Source organism: Aulostomus chinensis, chromosome 21 (genome assembly GCF_037954235.1).
Source record: "Aulostomus chinensis isolate RoL2024-O1b breed Wild chromosome 21, RoL_Achi_v1.0, whole genome shotgun sequence".
Classification (NCBI taxonomy): Eukaryota; Metazoa; Chordata; class Actinopteri; order Syngnathiformes; family Aulostomidae; genus Aulostomus; species Aulostomus chinensis.
Window position 1 is genome coordinate 12,950,001 of NC_141340.1, and position 17,798 is coordinate 12,967,798.

At 39.4% G+C, this 17,798-nt stretch overlaps 3 protein-coding genes across 6 annotated transcripts in view; all 3 read left to right on the forward strand.

Moving 5' to 3' along the window:
• The window catches only part of pign (phosphatidylinositol glycan anchor biosynthesis, class N), a 13,939-nt gene extending 12,686 nt beyond the window's left edge, over positions 1-1,253 (forward strand). For all 3 annotated transcript variants that reach the window (XM_086191633.1, XM_086191631.1, XM_086191632.1), the window contains one exon: positions 176-1,253. In XM_086191633.1, coding sequence (XP_086047759.1) covers positions 176-299 — 124 coding nt within the window. In that variant the 3' untranslated portion in view covers positions 300-1,253. The remainder of the gene's footprint in view (positions 1-175) is intronic.
• A 584-nt stretch (positions 1,254-1,837) lies between these two features.
• Positions 1,838-4,293, forward strand: gpr141 (G protein-coupled receptor 141). Its single transcript, XM_086191460.1, has 2 exons — positions 1,838-2,097; positions 2,498-4,293. The coding sequence occupies exon 2, from the start codon at positions 2,499-2,501 to the stop codon at positions 3,453-3,455; it is 957 nt and encodes a 318-aa protein (XP_086047586.1). The 5' UTR covers positions 1,838-2,097; position 2,498; the 3' UTR covers positions 3,456-4,293.
• A 285-nt stretch (positions 4,294-4,578) lies between these two features.
• Positions 4,579-17,501, forward strand: hnf4g (hepatocyte nuclear factor 4, gamma). 2 transcript variants are annotated; one of them, XM_086191047.1, is made up of 11 exons: positions 4,579-4,705; positions 10,563-10,728; positions 11,009-11,103; positions 11,577-11,683; positions 11,775-11,918; positions 12,215-12,302; positions 12,667-12,819; positions 13,992-14,041; positions 14,243-14,429; positions 16,130-16,249; positions 16,617-17,501. In XM_086191047.1, the coding sequence occupies exons 1-11, from the start codon at positions 4,675-4,677 to the stop codon at positions 16,736-16,738; spliced, it is 1,263 nt and encodes a 420-aa protein (XP_086047173.1). In that variant the 5' UTR covers positions 4,579-4,674; the 3' UTR covers positions 16,739-17,501. The 2 variants fall into 2 exon arrangements, with proteins under 2 accessions (XP_086047173.1, XP_086047172.1); XM_086191046.1 differs by lacking the exon at positions 4,579-4,705 and adding an exon at positions 7,990-8,601.
• Positions 17,502-17,798: the final 297 nt, after the last annotated feature.

Consider the following 17,798-nt stretch of genomic DNA (forward strand, 5'->3'; position numbering starts at 1 on the left):
ATATACATACAAACAAATATATACATACATACACACATATACAGTATATATACACATACATATATATACACATATACACACACACATATACATATATACACACACACATACATATATACACACATATACACACACACACATACATATATATAATATATTTCTTTGTCTCTTGCAGTATCAGCCACTATGTCATCGTGATGTCAATGACCATCTTCCTGATGGTGCTCAGCGTTGTCACACGTGCTCTCACATCACAAAGAATCATTCTGTGGAGGAGAAAAAAGATGCACTTCCCTTAGATTAACACCTACAACTAAATGTCTAGTATTTATTTGGCTGTTGCAGGCTTTTCACGTACATTCGCCCTATTCTGCCAGATTTAGTTGGTGTGAAAATTGGGGTGATGATTTAGGATGAATGCTTTCCATTTTTTTTGTATCTGTATAGTTTTTTGGGGGGGGGGGCATAAATGAGATATTCAGAAACTAATTCTGACAACATTCAACACACATCAGGACAAATGACATTTGATATGCGGTCACATTTATTGCATCATTATATGTTTGTATTCTGCAGTCGATTTTTCTTGCCATCACTCAGCTCCACTAGTACATGACACATTTCTTCTTTTGTCTTCTTTACAGTACATTTATCAGGCAGAGTGAGACATAGATGACATTTTGTAAACATTTGTTCTCATACTTGTGTTTCATGAACTGTACACTTCATGATCTTGAACTGTTTGCACTGTATTTTGTAAAAACAAAAAAAACCTTGCTATTCCATGCACATTGTTTGTGCATTAATAATTGAAGACTTGAATTTTTGTCGGTAAACTTTGCTTTTGTCAAGGTTACTCATTTTTTATTCACTGAAGGAGGTTCTGTTGACAACTTCCTGTAAGTTGGTAACACTGTTTCCAGAGAAGCTACCTGAAATGTTTCTCGGAAGAGAAAAGAATGTTCTTGTTTTTCTCAAAACGTATCCATAAAACTGAGTCACAAAGATCATGAAAGGACCTATGATGAGTTGTAGTTGGGAATTATACCAGTTGTGTGCTGTCTTTGTTTATTGTGGTCATTAGAAAAGATGGCAAATAAAAAATCCCCCAAATGTCCTCTAACTACTTGAAAAACAGTACCCACAGAGGCCAGCACTTGGGCTGTGGGTGTATTGTAAAATCTTTAGTGAATGAAGGAAAATGTACTCATGTTTAGGTTTTATTCTCTGGAAATGAATAATAAAATAATATTCACTGTAAAAGTGTGAAATGCGTCACTCATATTTTCTTTGCAGTCAGATATATTTAAAGGAGTGGAAGTAAAATTAAGCGTCGCCTAAAAATGACGGCCAATGAAGATGTTTCATTCACATAGTTCAACCTCATTACTCATGTACTGCAACGTTACACGCGTGTAACTGGACTCTTGAAGAAAATTTCAAAGAGCAGACTGCGTCTACCTTGCGGCACTGAGCTCACTCTCTCTGACTTCTCTTTTTTTTGGAGTTAGATTTGACTTTGACTTGGAACCGGAGCGGAACCCACCACCGTCTGGCTTCATTTCTTTGCTTCATCAGTGTGAATGATCTCCAACGTCAGTGACGTCTGCTTTAAATCCACTTTTGAAATTCAAGATGCGTCAGATTTTGAACTGAACATGGTTATCAAGGTTTTCTTTGCCTGTATGCTTCAGTTTCTTTCTACACCACAAGATACCCTCACACTACCAGTGATAACTGAGTACAAGGTAAAATGGGTCGTATCACAGTACGAGCTCACTTATTAAGCCCAACTGAATTACACTGGCGTCCCGTGTACATTCATATTATATATATATGGATGAGCAATTAAAAACAATGGCATAACGTAAGAGATGACAAGAAGGAGGAAGCTGTCAGCTTTGTGGTTGGGCTGTTGTCAGCGATCACCTTTTGTGTCAGACATCCTCACACCAACACAGTCAGTTTGTTTCATAAGCTTTCATCACACGCAAATGCATTCAAGCGACAAAGGAGAAACATTCACGGTCCTTTCGTGCACTCAACACTGGGTTGATGGAAATTATGTAGAGGAGAGGAAAGGGAAGAAAACAAAAGGTATGTGTTCAACTTGCTGGCTTTCAAACCGAACTGCACTTTGTATTACCACATTGTTCTCTCTGCAAACAATAATCTCTATTTTATAACGTCACAAAATGCAACGGTATCCTCTTGAGTGCTTTGAGTGTTTCACGGATGAGGCTTCAGACCTCTCACCAGCTGGTTGTCTTACTCGTGCCAGAGGAAATGATGCTTCCTGTGTATTTTTGACAAATTTTCTTATAGCAGAGGTAAAGGTAGTTTTGTGCGAGGGACAACTAACCCAGTTACGCCTTCCAGTATATCTGACTATAAAGCCTATATTTTTTATTTCTGCTTCCCACATTTTTTCTCTACAATTTTTTGATCTATATTTCCATGAGTAATCATTCCACTTATTCCTTTTGTTGTGTCTCAGAATGACTTCTAAGGCAACCCTGAATTTATCCATGGCTACACCCTCCACGCCAACCAGCAGCTCCCTCATCATAAAACCGGGGCAGCTGGATGATCACACTCAGGAGTGCTACATAGTCCTCCTGACCATCTACTCTTTGGTTCTTGTCATTGGCACCATCAGCTTGAGTCTAATGATGCACATCATGAAGTCTGGAACAACATCAACCACCTCCATCACTGTACTCAACCTGATCTTCGCCCACTTCATCTTCCTCCTCACCGTACCCTTCAGGATTTATTACTACGCAACCAACGAGTGGAGCCTGGGTTTTGGGTGGTGTAAAGTGGTCAGCAGCATGATCCACATCCACATGTACATGTCTTTTATCCTGTATGTGATCATCCTAGTCACACGCCTGATGTTGTTCTATGGCAAAACAGAACTGCTGGCATCCCCACCGAGGATTTATGCACTACTTGTCAGCGCCATGGTGTGGATCGTGGTATTTGTCATCGTCACATGCATCATCCACTTCCTCTACGGCCAAAAGGTTAAGGAGAGTAAGAATCTGGACCGCAAAAATGGGACCACTGATAGTCAGTGCTTTAGATTTGGTACAAACATACAGTCGTTTGCTAAGGTGTTCAACTACATTGCGAGCATAGTAATTATAGTTGTAGCTATTGTGCTAACAGCCCTCCAAGCTAACGTCCTACGAGTTTTATACAGAAAGCACCATCAGGGATGTACCTCACAGCAGGAATTTGGGGCCCAACTGAAGAGCCTGAGCTTTGCCCTCATCATGGTTGTCTGCTTCGTTCCCTACCACATTTTTCGGATCTACTACTTAGAACATCTGGAACTGCAGACTCTCAATGAAGTGTTGCTGAGTTTAACCACTTTTAATTGCTTGGATATGCTCACCTTTTTGGGTAAGAGAACTTGCATTGTGTGTATCCCGGGAAAGGGTCTTTGAGGGGTCAAGAGAGTTAAAGCGCGAAAAAAGTTTTTTTTTCCTCCTGCATTATTGCTTTGTGACTCCAGAATGCAGAGAGCCAGCAATGTACATTCAGCATGAAGCAAATGGCAATGCATTGCTAACGGACTGCCCAACAACTTGAGTTTACAAACTTAAAAAGCAAACTGTTCTGTGAAATCTACGAATTCTTTATCCAATTTATATGTTCTGTAAGTCACAGACACTGCAATTTGTGCTAAAAATAACACACTTGAATACTTCTGGTTTAGCATGATGGTTCTATATATATATCTATATATAGCTAAACTTTACTTTGCATCTGGCGATTTGCATCAAGGACGAAGATTTTGGTCTCCTCTCTTGTGCTGTGGATCCCCATTATCATCAGCACACGAGAAGAACTGTCTTAATTAGCATGGACCTTCTCTTGAAATGAATGAAACCACTTCTTTTGTGTTTGGAACAGTTAATTTTGGATTGTACTGTAGATAAAATAGGTCAACATTCTGATGTTTTTTTTGATTAGCGTTAAAACAAGCCATAAACGTGCCTCTTTTAAAAAATTTTTTTCCATTAATTGATTTATTTTGTTTCAAACTGTTTTTTTTTTTTCATTTTTCTGTCTCTGTCTTTGCCTGTGCCTCAAAATGAATGAACTCCTGCCATCTGCTGGTCTTTGTGTAAACTACACAAGTGTGTCAGATATCGGCAGGACTGTTCTGAAGGCTGATAAAACAGCAGTCAGTGTCTGTAAATGTCAACATACACGTCAACATATATACATTTCATTGTGTTTACTAAGACTTAACCTCTGTGTGAAGAGTTGAGTAATAAATGTCTACAATTGTTACTTTTTTACTCTTATTTTGTGAAACATTACCTCCAGTGTGAGGGATCTCTTACTTCAGAGGTGAAGTAGGAGGCCCTACTTGACTTACACACATGCACACAAACACCCACACCTGGTGATCCTTTTCCTTTTGGTTTTTATGGTACTGGGTTACTGTTTAACATCCCCACCCTACTCTGAGTTTGTTTAGTAAATCGATCTAATGACATGGCTATGGTGGCGCCATTCAATGCAGCATTGCTCCATGAATTATAGGCCGCTAAGCTCTCCAAACTTCGCTTTTCTACATAGACGTAACACATTTTCCCATTGTTAGTGTCACCTACGTGGCTGTGAGGAGGCTGATCACTGCCAACGACTGGATCAATGCTCATCCTAGACAGAAACAGACACACAGGTAAGTCAGACTTCTCATATATAAAAAAAAAACACCTTAAAAAAATGTGAATGGAAATAAAAGAAGGTGCAGTGTGTTTAGAGGAAGTGAAGCTCAGTTCCTCAGTGGTTGGCACTCTACATCATGCGGTTGTTTTTTTTTTTTATTTAGGTGGTTCGCGGTGCGTCGGATACAGTCTGGCTTTTTTTTTTTATCAGGCGTGTTTAATGACAGACCATTCTCACCTTCTATGCCTGCAGACGGTGTTTTGTAAAGGCAGATAAGATAGACACACTTTGTCACGCATGCTGCTGAGCTGTAAAGATCATGTGATAACCCATTTGATATTTGGTGTCATTTGTATCAAGGTTATGAAAAGAAGATGGAAGATTTTGCACAGCAGACATCCAGCAGGCGTGTCATAGCGGGAAAACACAGGCATAATCTCTTCATAACATTCAGAGGACAACAATAACAAGAACATTTAGATGAACCACTTCTGCTGCTATTGTGCTGGTTTCATGGAATTCTTTGAGAGAAAACTTTACAGAACGGTTCCTGGTCCCCATGCTTGTTCCACTGCAAAGCCTGTTGAAAGGATAAATTGCCATATTGTGCGAGACATAAGACGATAAATGAATAAAGCATTGGTTAACAGCTCGTATGATTAATGTCAGATCAATAGATATTTCCTGCTAATGATTCATGCAGGCTTTGAGAACGTTCAAACACAAATTTTGGTATTATATTCGGTGGACAAAAAAACAACAACAAAAAAAAAACCCACTGAAGATTCCAGAAAGGACTAAATGTTGTATGCACCAGCGAGTTGATTTTTAAGGCTGCAGTTTTTAGAAGACAGTTCAAAATATAAAATTAATATGAAAGTGCAAAAAAAACAAACAAAAAAACAACAACAAGATTTTTGTTATGAGAGCTGTTGTCACGTTAGCAAATAGAGGAGTGTGACACACCGTCACCATGGGAAAGTTCAAGAGATGTCTGTGATGAAGTGCTGTCGATGTTTTATTTGCTAGTTAAACATTTCTATTGACTTGCAGGATTTTTTTTTTGTCAAAGTTTTAGTAAATAATATACTAGCTAGTGTATTTTCACAATTACCCAGGAATCAAGACGCAGCCATTGAAATTAATAGCCCATCATCATGCACGCACCTATTAAAGACTTCAATCCAAATAAGGGGGACAGTATTATGGCCGCCTCACACAGAGATAACCTCTTCACTCATGGTTTTTATGGCTGCAAAAAGCTTTTGGTTGCTAAGCGGAAGCAAAGATTCCCTGCAATGTCCTGCTCTGTTTTTTAGCTGAGCAATTTATAATAGTGCTTGTTAGCTGAAGTGTTTCTATGAATACGTAATGCGGTGTGTTTCCAGGTATATTTACATGTGTAATTGTAAAAGTAGTGAGCCTTTAAAGAGAGATGGTGTAGAAGGAGGATATATTCCAGGATAATAAGGAGGTGAAAAAAATACATTTTTGTAATACTGTACCATGATCCGAACAATGACTTTCAAAGTATTTCAGATGTGTAACACCCAAAACTCCAAAATGCACACTGTTCTACTTTCTCTTTCTACTTTAATTCAACTTTGTGACATGATAGCCACACGAATAACGACTTAAAAGGAAGGATACTAACACTTTACTGTTTCGTTTTCCACCTGCCAGCCAGATTTGTACTTTGTGGAGCTGTCTTAATGAGCGTGTACTTCCAGAGACGTGATTTGGAGACAGTTCAGGCGGTGCTCGCTGTCAGTCATAAGTGTGAGCGTTAACAGTAAATTCTTCTTCGTCTTCTTTACTTCTCTTCAAACCAGATGAGTCAGGCGAGGTCTGACCTCAGCGCCTGGTTAAAATGTAATCTCTCTATCAATTCTCTCTCTCTATCCCTCCCTCTCTTGTGTCTGTTTCTCACTCACTCTATCTCATCCTCCTGAGTGGACTAATCTGCTATTATACCCGGGCTGCAAAAGCACTTCTCTGTCTATGTTACTCCTCAATATTTTGATGTACATCATCACTAATAAACTAGACTGTAGAATCCTCACCTCTTTATATTCTGAAGGTGCTTCTCGCATTGCCCCCCCCCCCCATCACTGGGCATCGTATCACCGCCTCTTATCATTTACAACCTTCTCCATTACAATGGCCACAGAGTGATTACCCTTAAGCCACACAATAAGATGTCGACAAAAAAAAAAAAAAAGGCTGGGTTGGGTCATTTGAACTGGTTTATGAGGGTAAATAAGAGTGTTTTCACAGCATTCCTGCTTCAGAGGAGCTCAGAGGCTCAGGGGCAACTGTTCACGTTTTCCTTTCTACTTTTTATCCCCCACATTCGTTTCTCAGGAAGTAGTGCTGTTTTTGGAGTGAAACACCTCAGGAAAAAAATGTGAGGATTATAAAATCGCGTTTATATCAGGATTAACGTCTTCATATTTGCAAATGAACTAGATTTGTAGAAGAAAAAAATCTCACCACACTACAGTGTTTAAAACAGAATCACTTATCAAGTAGCTTCTCAGTAAGATTAAGGGGCTTACTTTTAGGGACCTTAGCCTAAAATATCAGAACATTTTTATAAGGATGCTGGCATATTTCACTTTTACAAGAAGAAGAAGTCCTTAACAAGTTGAGGTTTTTTGTTGTTGTTGTTGTTGAGCACGATCAATCGGAAAATTCCCCACAGAGAATTTCTGCTCCACTGCTATGAACAAAATCATTATCGTTTAATGTTTCCTAAGTAATTCAGTACACAGCTAAAATCAAACAAAGCCCTGCACCTGTCAGACAAGTTCAGAATGGACGGCTTATGATGCTCAACAGTAGATGACAGTGTACATCATCTTACTTGGGGGAGACTGACTGATGCACCCAAGTATTTACATTTCTTTGAAACTGATTATATTCAGTGATTATATTTCGTTTAATGCATTTCTTTTTCAAGATCTTAGTTTTATACACAGCAGACAATCTCAGCACTGTTATTGTTGCAAACAATGAACATATAGCGCCTCTCTGCAATTTCAATATTCCATAAATAAACTGAAAAAATGTGTGCAAAGAACTGGTGTTCAGTAAGGCTTAGCTGCCTCCCGGTGTTTATAGCACAATTTTGAAATAAAGTTTTATGAACAGAGGATTGGATGTAAACCCTCAACCACCCCCTCACCCCCCCCCCCCCCCCTTTCTGGAAGTCTTAATTGGAGTTATCAGTGTTTTCCACTTTACTTTGTGTCTTTATAGATTATATCTGCTGAGGTGGTGGGGCCATTACTCCACCATTGATTAGATTAGGAGGCCTGGGAAGGACACACGCACACAAATAAACACACACACATACACGCACAAACATACATAAATCAATATGTGCATCATCATGCCTGCAGACAAAAAGCTCACAAAGTGCATTTTGTCCTCTAGAATCTGAAGAAATCTGTTTCAATTCTTTAAAAAAAAAAAAAAAAAAAGCAGAAAAGAAGATCGAACAAGAGAAGGCAAGAATCTCCTTCACCACTATAAATCCATCGTTGTGATAAGTGCCAGGGAGGAGAACAGATAAGTCATGTACAATAAGGTGAGAAGTCTTCGTCCCAGCTCCTCCCCTGTCCTTGTTCCCGGCCCAATCAGAGAAGCTTATTCACATTTTATGTCAGGGATCTCCCTTGACATGTCTGTAAGAATTAGAAGAAGCAGAGAGCAGCAAAAAAAGTAAAAAAGATAAGGGGTTGTAGAAGAGACGGAGGTGTGAGGACAAAACAGGAATGAAGTATCCGCATGCTCCCCAGAGTAAATCTCTGTTAGATATGGACATAGCCAACTACAGCGAGTGTCTGGATCCCTCGTACAGCACGCTGGGCTTCGACCATGCAGACGTACTCTATGATGGAGGAGGTGAGTGTGTGCAGGCAAACACAACACATGCACACACACTTTATCTCAACACACAGTAATAGCTTTAAAGACACGATTGATTGATATCTCCTTCATACCACAATATTCTTGGTAAACTAATGATCGATGACGCAACATTTTCTCATTGAAATTATAAAAAAAGACAAGACGTGTTATATATTGTGTTTTTTATATTATGCCAAATATTTCCAACAAATCTAGAGCAATCAGTAGAATTATTCAACAATCTTCTGGGAGTCGTGTCACATCCTTGGAACCCTCCATCACTTGCTACAAAAATGTCCAACACACTCAAAGTAATTAAAGCCATCTCGTTATGTTAGCCATGTGATGTGTTCATGTTCTAATAATACTTACAGCAATTCAAGTGTTGCATTCAATGATAACAAAACTTAAATATATATATACTTTTCATTGGCAATTTTTTTTTTTTTTTTTTTTTTGCTGAGTCAGATTCGTCCCAGTGGTGGACAGCAACTCCCAAGATACCTTGCAACTTCAACTGAACATTAAACTTTTATTTTCTCTTCAAAAGAGAATTAGAAAAAAAAAAGGAAGTTCCTGGATCAATCTTGAGATATAACGAGTTCTTCCTTGGTGCGTACTCCATCCAAGCATGTGTTTCATGGAAGCTGATGTGGTAGTTTTTGTGTAATCACGCTAACATTGCTGATACTTTGGTGTGGAGGTGATAGTTAACTCTTTCATTCAAATTGTATGGTCCACTAAAGTTTAATACATGTGTACTTAAAGATTTGTTGTGTAATAGATGAATAATGGAGGTGTGGGGGTATGGTGGGTCATCTCAGAACTGGATGACGAGGCAGTAAACAGCAGACTTCAGAAAATAGGGAAGTTAGTCATTTTGAAACTTAAGGCCGCATTCTTCCATCAAGGTTCTATGACATCGTCTCAGTACCGGGAGACGGAAGACATCATCCTAATGACATTTTTCACCATCTTAAATGGTTTTCAAATGGGATCCTCCTTGGTCCATACTACCACCCCCAAATTGTTTGCAAGAAATGGAAATGGGATGGGTGAGATGTAAAAGCGTTACATGTGATTTTTAATGATACTGTGAAGGGATGGAACGCAAGTACGATTCCTGAAGATATTTTCATCTTCCTGATGTCGGCTTTAGCATGTGAGTGGTTGATCAAACATTGGCTCATCTGGGAAGGAAGATGGAGAGATGGAGAGAGACAGAGAGAGAGAGATAGAGAGAGGAAGAAAGATGCACGTGAATGTGTCTGTGCTGATGCCTGATGAGTTTTTACAAGTGCATGTGGTCATTTTGCAGTGTTCTATTTGGCGTGACAGAGCGATAAATACCCCGACCAAGATGATGATTTGGTTTTCATGATGACGGGGATATTTACTGGTGCTGCTGCTGATAATGATCGTTATGACAGTGAGAAGATGGAACTGTCATGTACTCTTTGCATATATTTAGATTCAGGTGTAACAGAAATGATTTTTGCAGATATGGAAACACTCACAAGCTGCTGAAGTCATGCCATAGGTTTTCTGACACCTTGGGAAGCAGAAACAGTGTCTCTCTCTCTGATTCTCTAATACATTTCCTTCTGTGACACTTATAATGGTCCATATTTTCAACGGGGTTTATTTTAAAAAAGAGGCTATTGCCAGAACTGAAGTGGTGCAGCAGTAATTGACAAAATCTGGAAAATGATCAGATGAGGGCCGACTGCCGTGCATAGATCTGACCTGTCTACACCAAAAACAACACGATGTAGATTGAATTCTTTTTTATTTCAAAGACTCTAAGAAAGTCTTCAGAAAGTGGCTTCAGTTGGATAATAGTGGATATTCCCTGGGTTTATACATTCCTGCCACTTGTTTTAGTATTTGCATCAATATCAGTTGATAGGATATCCAGGTATGCTTACATTTACGTGTTTTTTTGTATGTTCTAGACAGCATGCCATCAGACCCGAGCCTACCTGGCCCAGACGGGGTTAACAGTAACTGCGCCATCTGTGGAGACAAAGCCACGGGCAAACACTACGGAGCCTCCAGCTGTGACGGCTGCAAAGGTTTCTTCAGACGCTCCATACGCAAGAGCCACGTCTACACCTGCAGGTGACAGGAATACACAGCGTGAGACGTGCACAAACGTGGACACCGTACATACGTCATGCACACAAATACAGAAAGACAAAGAACTGAAAATAAGTTGTGTGAAAGAACGTTTATTAAAAGGGAACTTCACATGCATGCACTCAAGCATTTCCCTATGTACGTTCAACCACAAATGAACTGAGTTGCTAACTTTTCAGTCCAGTCAGCCTGTTACAGCATGTCATATTACCTTATAGAACGCTCTGTCATCATATCTATGTGGTTGATTGTTCACATACAGATTCAGCAGGCAGTGCATCGTAGATAAAGATAAGAGGAACCAGTGCCGTTTCTGCAGACTCAACAAATGCTTCAGAGCTGGCATGAAAAAAGAAGGTACGGAGGGATATGATCGGCTGAGGCGTGTAGCACCAGTCAAAAATGTCACTTTTACATTCGCAGTGTGTGTTTACTCTGTTATTGTACTTGAAACTAGTAGCACTAAACGAAAGACTGTCGCCAGAGAACCTGGGAGCTGCTTCAAAATGGTTGAAATTGGCCATAAAATAGCTGATTACTTTGTGTGTGTCTGTGTGTGTATGTACGTGTGTATTTATGATGGGGCTAACCTTGGCACAGAGTTTTATGACACCCTAATCATGTGTTATTCAAACATGTTGTTCTGAATTGGAACTAGTTAACGTTTGACTCCCTTGCTGATGCCAGCCTGTATGACTATTCTCCAAAATATTAACTGGCCCTGCCTCAAAGCCTCTCCCTCCCAAAACCCCAACTCTTGCTCATATAGAAATTAGCTACCTTTTCCAGTATCTGTCACACCTTTACTTCAGCTTTCTGTCCTATTTTAGCTGTACAGAACGAAAGAGATCGAATCAGCTCTCGAAGAAATATACCCGACTCCCAAGACATTCCTCCCATCACTATCTTGGCTCAAGCAGAATCACTTTCCCAACAGGTGACAATCTCTTCTACCTCCCTGATTTCTCTACTCATAAATTAATGCAAAAAAGTAAAATAAAGTATAAAATAATTTACTTTCTGTCCAGATCACTGCTGTGGTTACAGATATAACAGAGCACAAATCAGCTACTGTTGGAGATGTCTGCGACTCCATGAGACAGCAGCTGCTGGTGTTGGTGGAGTGGGCCAAATACATCCCATCTTTTGGAGAACTGCCCCTGGATGATCAGGTAACAGATGCATGATGGGTAATGTGACTCCTCAACAATACAGTACAAGTGCTGTGTCGCTTGACTTGGTATAAGAGTGGGCAAGGTGCTCCTAGTTTGGATTGAATAAAAAAGAACATTCTTGATTTGAAGTAATCATTAACTTGTTTTAAATTAGCATACAGAGACCGCTTCATATACACTCTGATATAGCACGTGTGTTTGTGTATGTGTGTGATTTATATGAGGGCAAAAGGGGATGCATTGTTGCTCTTTGTGTTCTCTGTTTGACTGTGTGCGTGTGTGTGTGTCTCCAGGTGAGCTTGCTCAGGGCTCACGCAGGTGAGCACCTCTTACTCGGAGTCGCCAAAAGGTCAATGGCGTTCAAGGACTTCCTGCTTTTAGGTAAGAATTGACCAGTGTGGAATTGCAATTCATTTTTAGGTGGAGTGATTTAATGTTGAGTTAGCTGAGAATGATTAACTGAAGCTTTCTTTTTCTTTGTGACTTCAAAATGTGTCTCTTGTAAATTACTTTACTCATTGTTTGTGTATTTACTAATATTGGAATGTAGGCAGATATGCATTAGCTCCATTCAAGCATGGAGAAACACATTTTGACAGAACATTCCTGACACACCTTTACCCTCACCTTTCCACACACTCCATCTGTATCCCCACACACACACACACACACACACACACACACACACACACACACACACACACACCTTTTTCTCTCCCACTGATGAATAACTCTGTGTCTGCAGGTAATGGCCTTGTGATACATAGAAATAGTCCTGAACCAGAGATCTGTCGGGTAGCAAACCGGGTGTTGGATGAGCTGGTCCAGCCCTTCCAGGATATTCAAATAGATGACAACGAGTATGCAGCGCTCAAGGCCATTGTCTTCTTTGACCCTGGTAATAATGAAATGGAACATTTACTACAATAAGGCCTCAGGAGCCTTGTGAGATGGAGTTAACTCACTATTACTATACTTTGAGTGTGCAGTACTTTTTTCATATGGATTAACTACATTAATCCATTACTCAAAGTAAAATGACAGCTTTTGAGAAATACGCTAATATGACATCCTCCCCAGCCCTAGACAAGAAGACTGATACACTTCTCTCCTCGGTATAGGGAGCTGAAACCCTCAAAGAGCAGCTGGCTGCTAGTTAGCTTAGCATAATGAATGGTAGTGGGTGGGAAGTTTTAACATTCATCTGTCAAAAGTCATCACTTCGGTCCAAAACAGTCTTTGCCGGCATTTACACAACTGGCGTTGTTCATACGATGTGATGTGATGTGGAAAAAAACAAAACAACAAATCAGACAAATAGCCGGAACATCTTTCTTGATGGTGCAGTGATTTGACGCAGCCCTCAGAAGCCCAATTGTGACTTCCACCGACAACTAGAAGAACAACTGCTGCAACTAATCATGGCTCACATTGTAAGATTGGATGAGGAGGATTCATTTTGGATAAACCAAATTCCCGATCCCTATCTATTTCATGGTTTTTAATGGACATATGCTAACACTTCTCACCCATGACCATTCATTGAGCTAAGCTAATTAGCAATCAGCCAGTTTCTTAGGATGTCGGCCTCCTGTTGCACGATCAGAGGAGAGATGAGTATCAACCTTGTTGTCTGGCTCTGGGGAGGATGGCAGGTTAGTATGTCTTCCTAAAGGTCAATGGCATTATAATGTTTAAACCATGTAAAAGAAAAAAGATTATAAAAAACAAGTTTTAAAAAAAAGTATTATTGAAATTTCAAAGATAGAATGAAACTAGTTAAGAAATAATATATAGCCATGTCCTCTGTTTCCAACACATCACATCCATGTCATTCCGTCACAATCCCTCTATTACACCTCCCTGGCCCAGAGTCCCCCTTCCTTCACCCCTTCACTAAAGCTCATCATTTTGGCTTCATGCCCCACTTTGACCATAATCATTCCATCAATTTCAGTCATATCCTGAATTCAATCCTTAATCTGTCTATTTTTTTCACATCCCTGTCCTTCAATCTTCCTCCACCTTTCCCCTCCCTCAATCAATTCCCCGCATCCCCCCAATCTGCAGATGCAAAGTCTTTGCGTGACCCTTCCAAGATCAAGGCTATGCGGCTGCAGGTAAAATGTTTGCATCATGTTGTATTTCTACTGAACAGAATTTAGGCGTGTAATTCAGAATGACCTTACTTTTACCTGTTTATACATCACGATGTACTTTGCATTTATACACATTTAAGTCCACATATAAGGACAGATGTGCATTTTTTTTTATTCTAACACAGACATGGTGTGTGTGTGTGTGTGTGTGTGCGTGCACAGGTCCAGATGAGTCTGGAAGACTACATTAATGACCGTCAGTATGACTCCAGGGGTCGTTTTGGAGAGCTGTTACTCCTGCTGCCGACCCTGCAGAGCATCACCTGGCAAATGATCGAACAACTTCAGTTCATTAAGCTTTGTGGGCTGGCCAAGATAGACAACCTGCTTCAGGAGATGCTGCTGGGAGGTGAGATGGGGCTCATGTCGGTTCTTGTAAACCTTGAGAGAAGAAGAAAAAATAGGGTGACCTTCAACAAGACTGCAAATGCAACAGTGCAGCGCCTTAATGATGAATAGGAGGAGGAGTGTGTGCAGAAAACAATATTGAGTTTCTTGGAAAATGTAATACGCTACAGATTTTGCACATATGAATAATGATGATAATATGTGTTTAACAAAGAGAAGCTGAACTAGACAACCTCAGATACTGATGGAAAATACTGGCAACGAAACAACCATCTCACTGTGAATGTGTAAATAGGGAAGTTCAATGTTAAACTGGAATGTATAAAAATATATTCTAGGAATATCAACAATACACCAGTGAAGCAAAAGATGGAGCAGTTGAAACAAAGTAGTATGCTATCTCCAAAAATGCGTCACGTCACATATACTGTACTTGTGAATATTAAACCAAAACTGATGAGAGCTCTACATAATTCACCAATTTGAAAGTTATTAGTTTTTGGTGTTTTTTTTGTTTTTGTTTTTTGCAAATTGTAGTATTTTTTGTAAAAGTGTAATATTTGTGCTATAATGTGAATGCGTTCATCATGTACAGACGATTTTCAGCTATTCAAAACCCAATAGTGGGAGAGACAGAATTATTTCTAATCCATGAAAAAACAACTGTATAATTCAAGATCAATCTTAGCATTTGTGCAATGAAATGGACTTGATTGTACCTTAATCACACAGCAAAGAAATTACAAAAATAAAAACAAATACCACGCCGTCACAGTAAACTACTGTATTTTTGTGGTATTGAACCAACAGGTTGGAATATTTGGAAATACGTTTTTGACGTGATTGTCCTACCTGATGGTTGGATCTCAATATCTTTCTTTATCTACAAATATGAAAATTAATTGTGGAATTTTTTCACTCTTTTTTTAATATTTTACATTGAATTTGTTGTAAAGTTACTTACTGTGTTCATCTTGTCCCATACCAATCTGAAATGTGTCCAATCAGATTATTCTCTACTGCTGCTTCATATCAAAATTGAAGAATTTGAAACACAGTTTTTGTTTCTTGAACGTTATTTACCTGGTAGGTGATATGTGTTGACCATGACAGGTTCTGTATGATGCAAACTCTTCTCTTGCTCCAACTCAGCTACGCTGATACAGACAGGGTTGCCTTTCTTCAACCCCTTTTTTTCTAAAGTCAACACTGAACAGAAGAGTATTCTCTGCAACATTTCCCCTCAATATGAAATAGCTGTTGATGTCTGAAAACTTTACAATAAAGTTATGTCCATGTCAGGTATTGAAGTGCAGCCTAAATACGAGGGGACCGAGTACTCAGCCCTGAGGGACTCAGTGTACAGTGAACAGAGTGGATACATAAACCCAGTGTAACATTTTCCAGTGAAGTAATGAACACCGATAAATTAACAAACATTAATCTGTTGTAAGCGTGGTTATTTTCAAGGTGTGTAAAACTACACCGACACATACAGTATAATCCCATGCTGTAAAATGGATGAAAATCTACCTCTACAGTAAACCTGAGCTCAGGGTTGAAGGGACAAATAACAACTTCCAAGAAATTTTCATCCTGTTTCCTCAATGAAGTGATTGACTTCCGTTTAAATACTGCCACCTCTGACATGAACTTGAAAAATCAAAGTATGATGAATGAGAGTTTGTGTTTTGTGTTCAGGTTTAACATCGGAGCCCACACACCTGCACCACCAAGCACATACCCAGCTGGCACAGGACCCAGTGACTGGACACACGCTCGTCATCAGCACCATGCCTCTTGCACACACTCCACAGATAGGTAAGACAAATGTAGTCACACCCACATAGAATGTAAACATTCAAATTATTTGACACATTCAAGAAAAATTTAAGCCACATCAATTTACAATTAACCCCCTTTAAGTCATGTTATATCATGTGTGGTAGGTGAATTTAAAACTGAAGTTAATAAATCCACAAAAAAAACCATTATTGGAATTGAGTATTAAATTGAAAATAAAAGGCACACCTCGAGTATCACACCATCTACTGGTCAAATAAGATAACAGCAACTGCATGGATGGGGCAGATCGTGAAGTGGAGTTGTTTCGTGTTTGATACATTTGCCTGTGTTGCTTGTTAAACAAAATAAACTCAACTGTCCCTCCGGTTGGCTCTTTCTGCAGCCTCTCCAGACACTCCCATTCCATCCCCCCCACAGGGTGCGGCCTCAGAGATGTACAAACAGTTCTCCCAACCACTCTGTCCCTCAGCTAGTCCTTCACCCTCCGCACAGACAGACCCCTGACTTCTCCCTTGCTTCATCCCATTCATGGTGTAAAAAATGAATACCTGTTGATTATGTTAACCCTGCTTTTTCCTTGGAATACCAGTGGCATTGAAACAATAATGTGGACAATTAAAGCTGTTTTTTTTTGTGTGTCTATTTTTAACTTTTAAATTTCAAATTAAGTGGACAAATGGAAGCCAGGGTTTAAGAAAACATGTTGTAACATTCTTGGGGTCACTTCAAACTAATGTGCTGATTTTCAAAGCAGCATCCACTCACTAATGAAAGTAAATTCTTAAAAGATGACCCACTTGATTGAACTAAACTGTGCAATAAAGGGCCATCGCTGTCTCTGGTTCATTGCAGTTTGAAAGTTAAGCACTGACAATGTGCCAATGTGTTTAAACTTTACAGTAGGAACTTCTGAAATGTTCCTTTTCAGGATCTTTATTAAAGAAACTCATCATGGAATGAAAAAGAAATGTACATTTTTGAATTTGTAAAAAGACAAATACTTCACTTTTCGACATTCAGTGGGATGCGATTGCATAAAGAACCGTGCATATAACATCAAAATATATATTCTTGAAATACATTTAGTCAGTTTTGTATTCACAAACAGAATAGGGTATGGTTTGTTAAACATGGTGATAAAATAATCTGTTAATAGTTAAGAAGCTTTAAAAAAAAAAAAAAAGGGAATCTGCATATCATAAAATGGATACTTACAGTTATGATAATCACTTCTGATTATTTGTCATGTAAGAATCAGCTGCAGATTTATAAGTTGGTTTGTGTTGGCTGGAGCCTTTCCCCACAGACACTGGGTGAGAGGCGGGGTTCTGGACGGGTTGTCAGTCCGTCGCAGGGCCACCAGGAGCAATTAGGGGTTCAGTATCTTGCTCAGGGATACTTGGACACGGTCACCAGGGGAAGTGAGGATTGAACCAGCGACCCTTCGGTTGCTAGACAGCCATGCCGCCCCCCTTTATAACTAATGTATTTCTTAATTTATAAACTGAATAAAAAAATTATATCCTGAAAAGTTTCGGAGTCTTTTATTGAAAAATATTAAGAC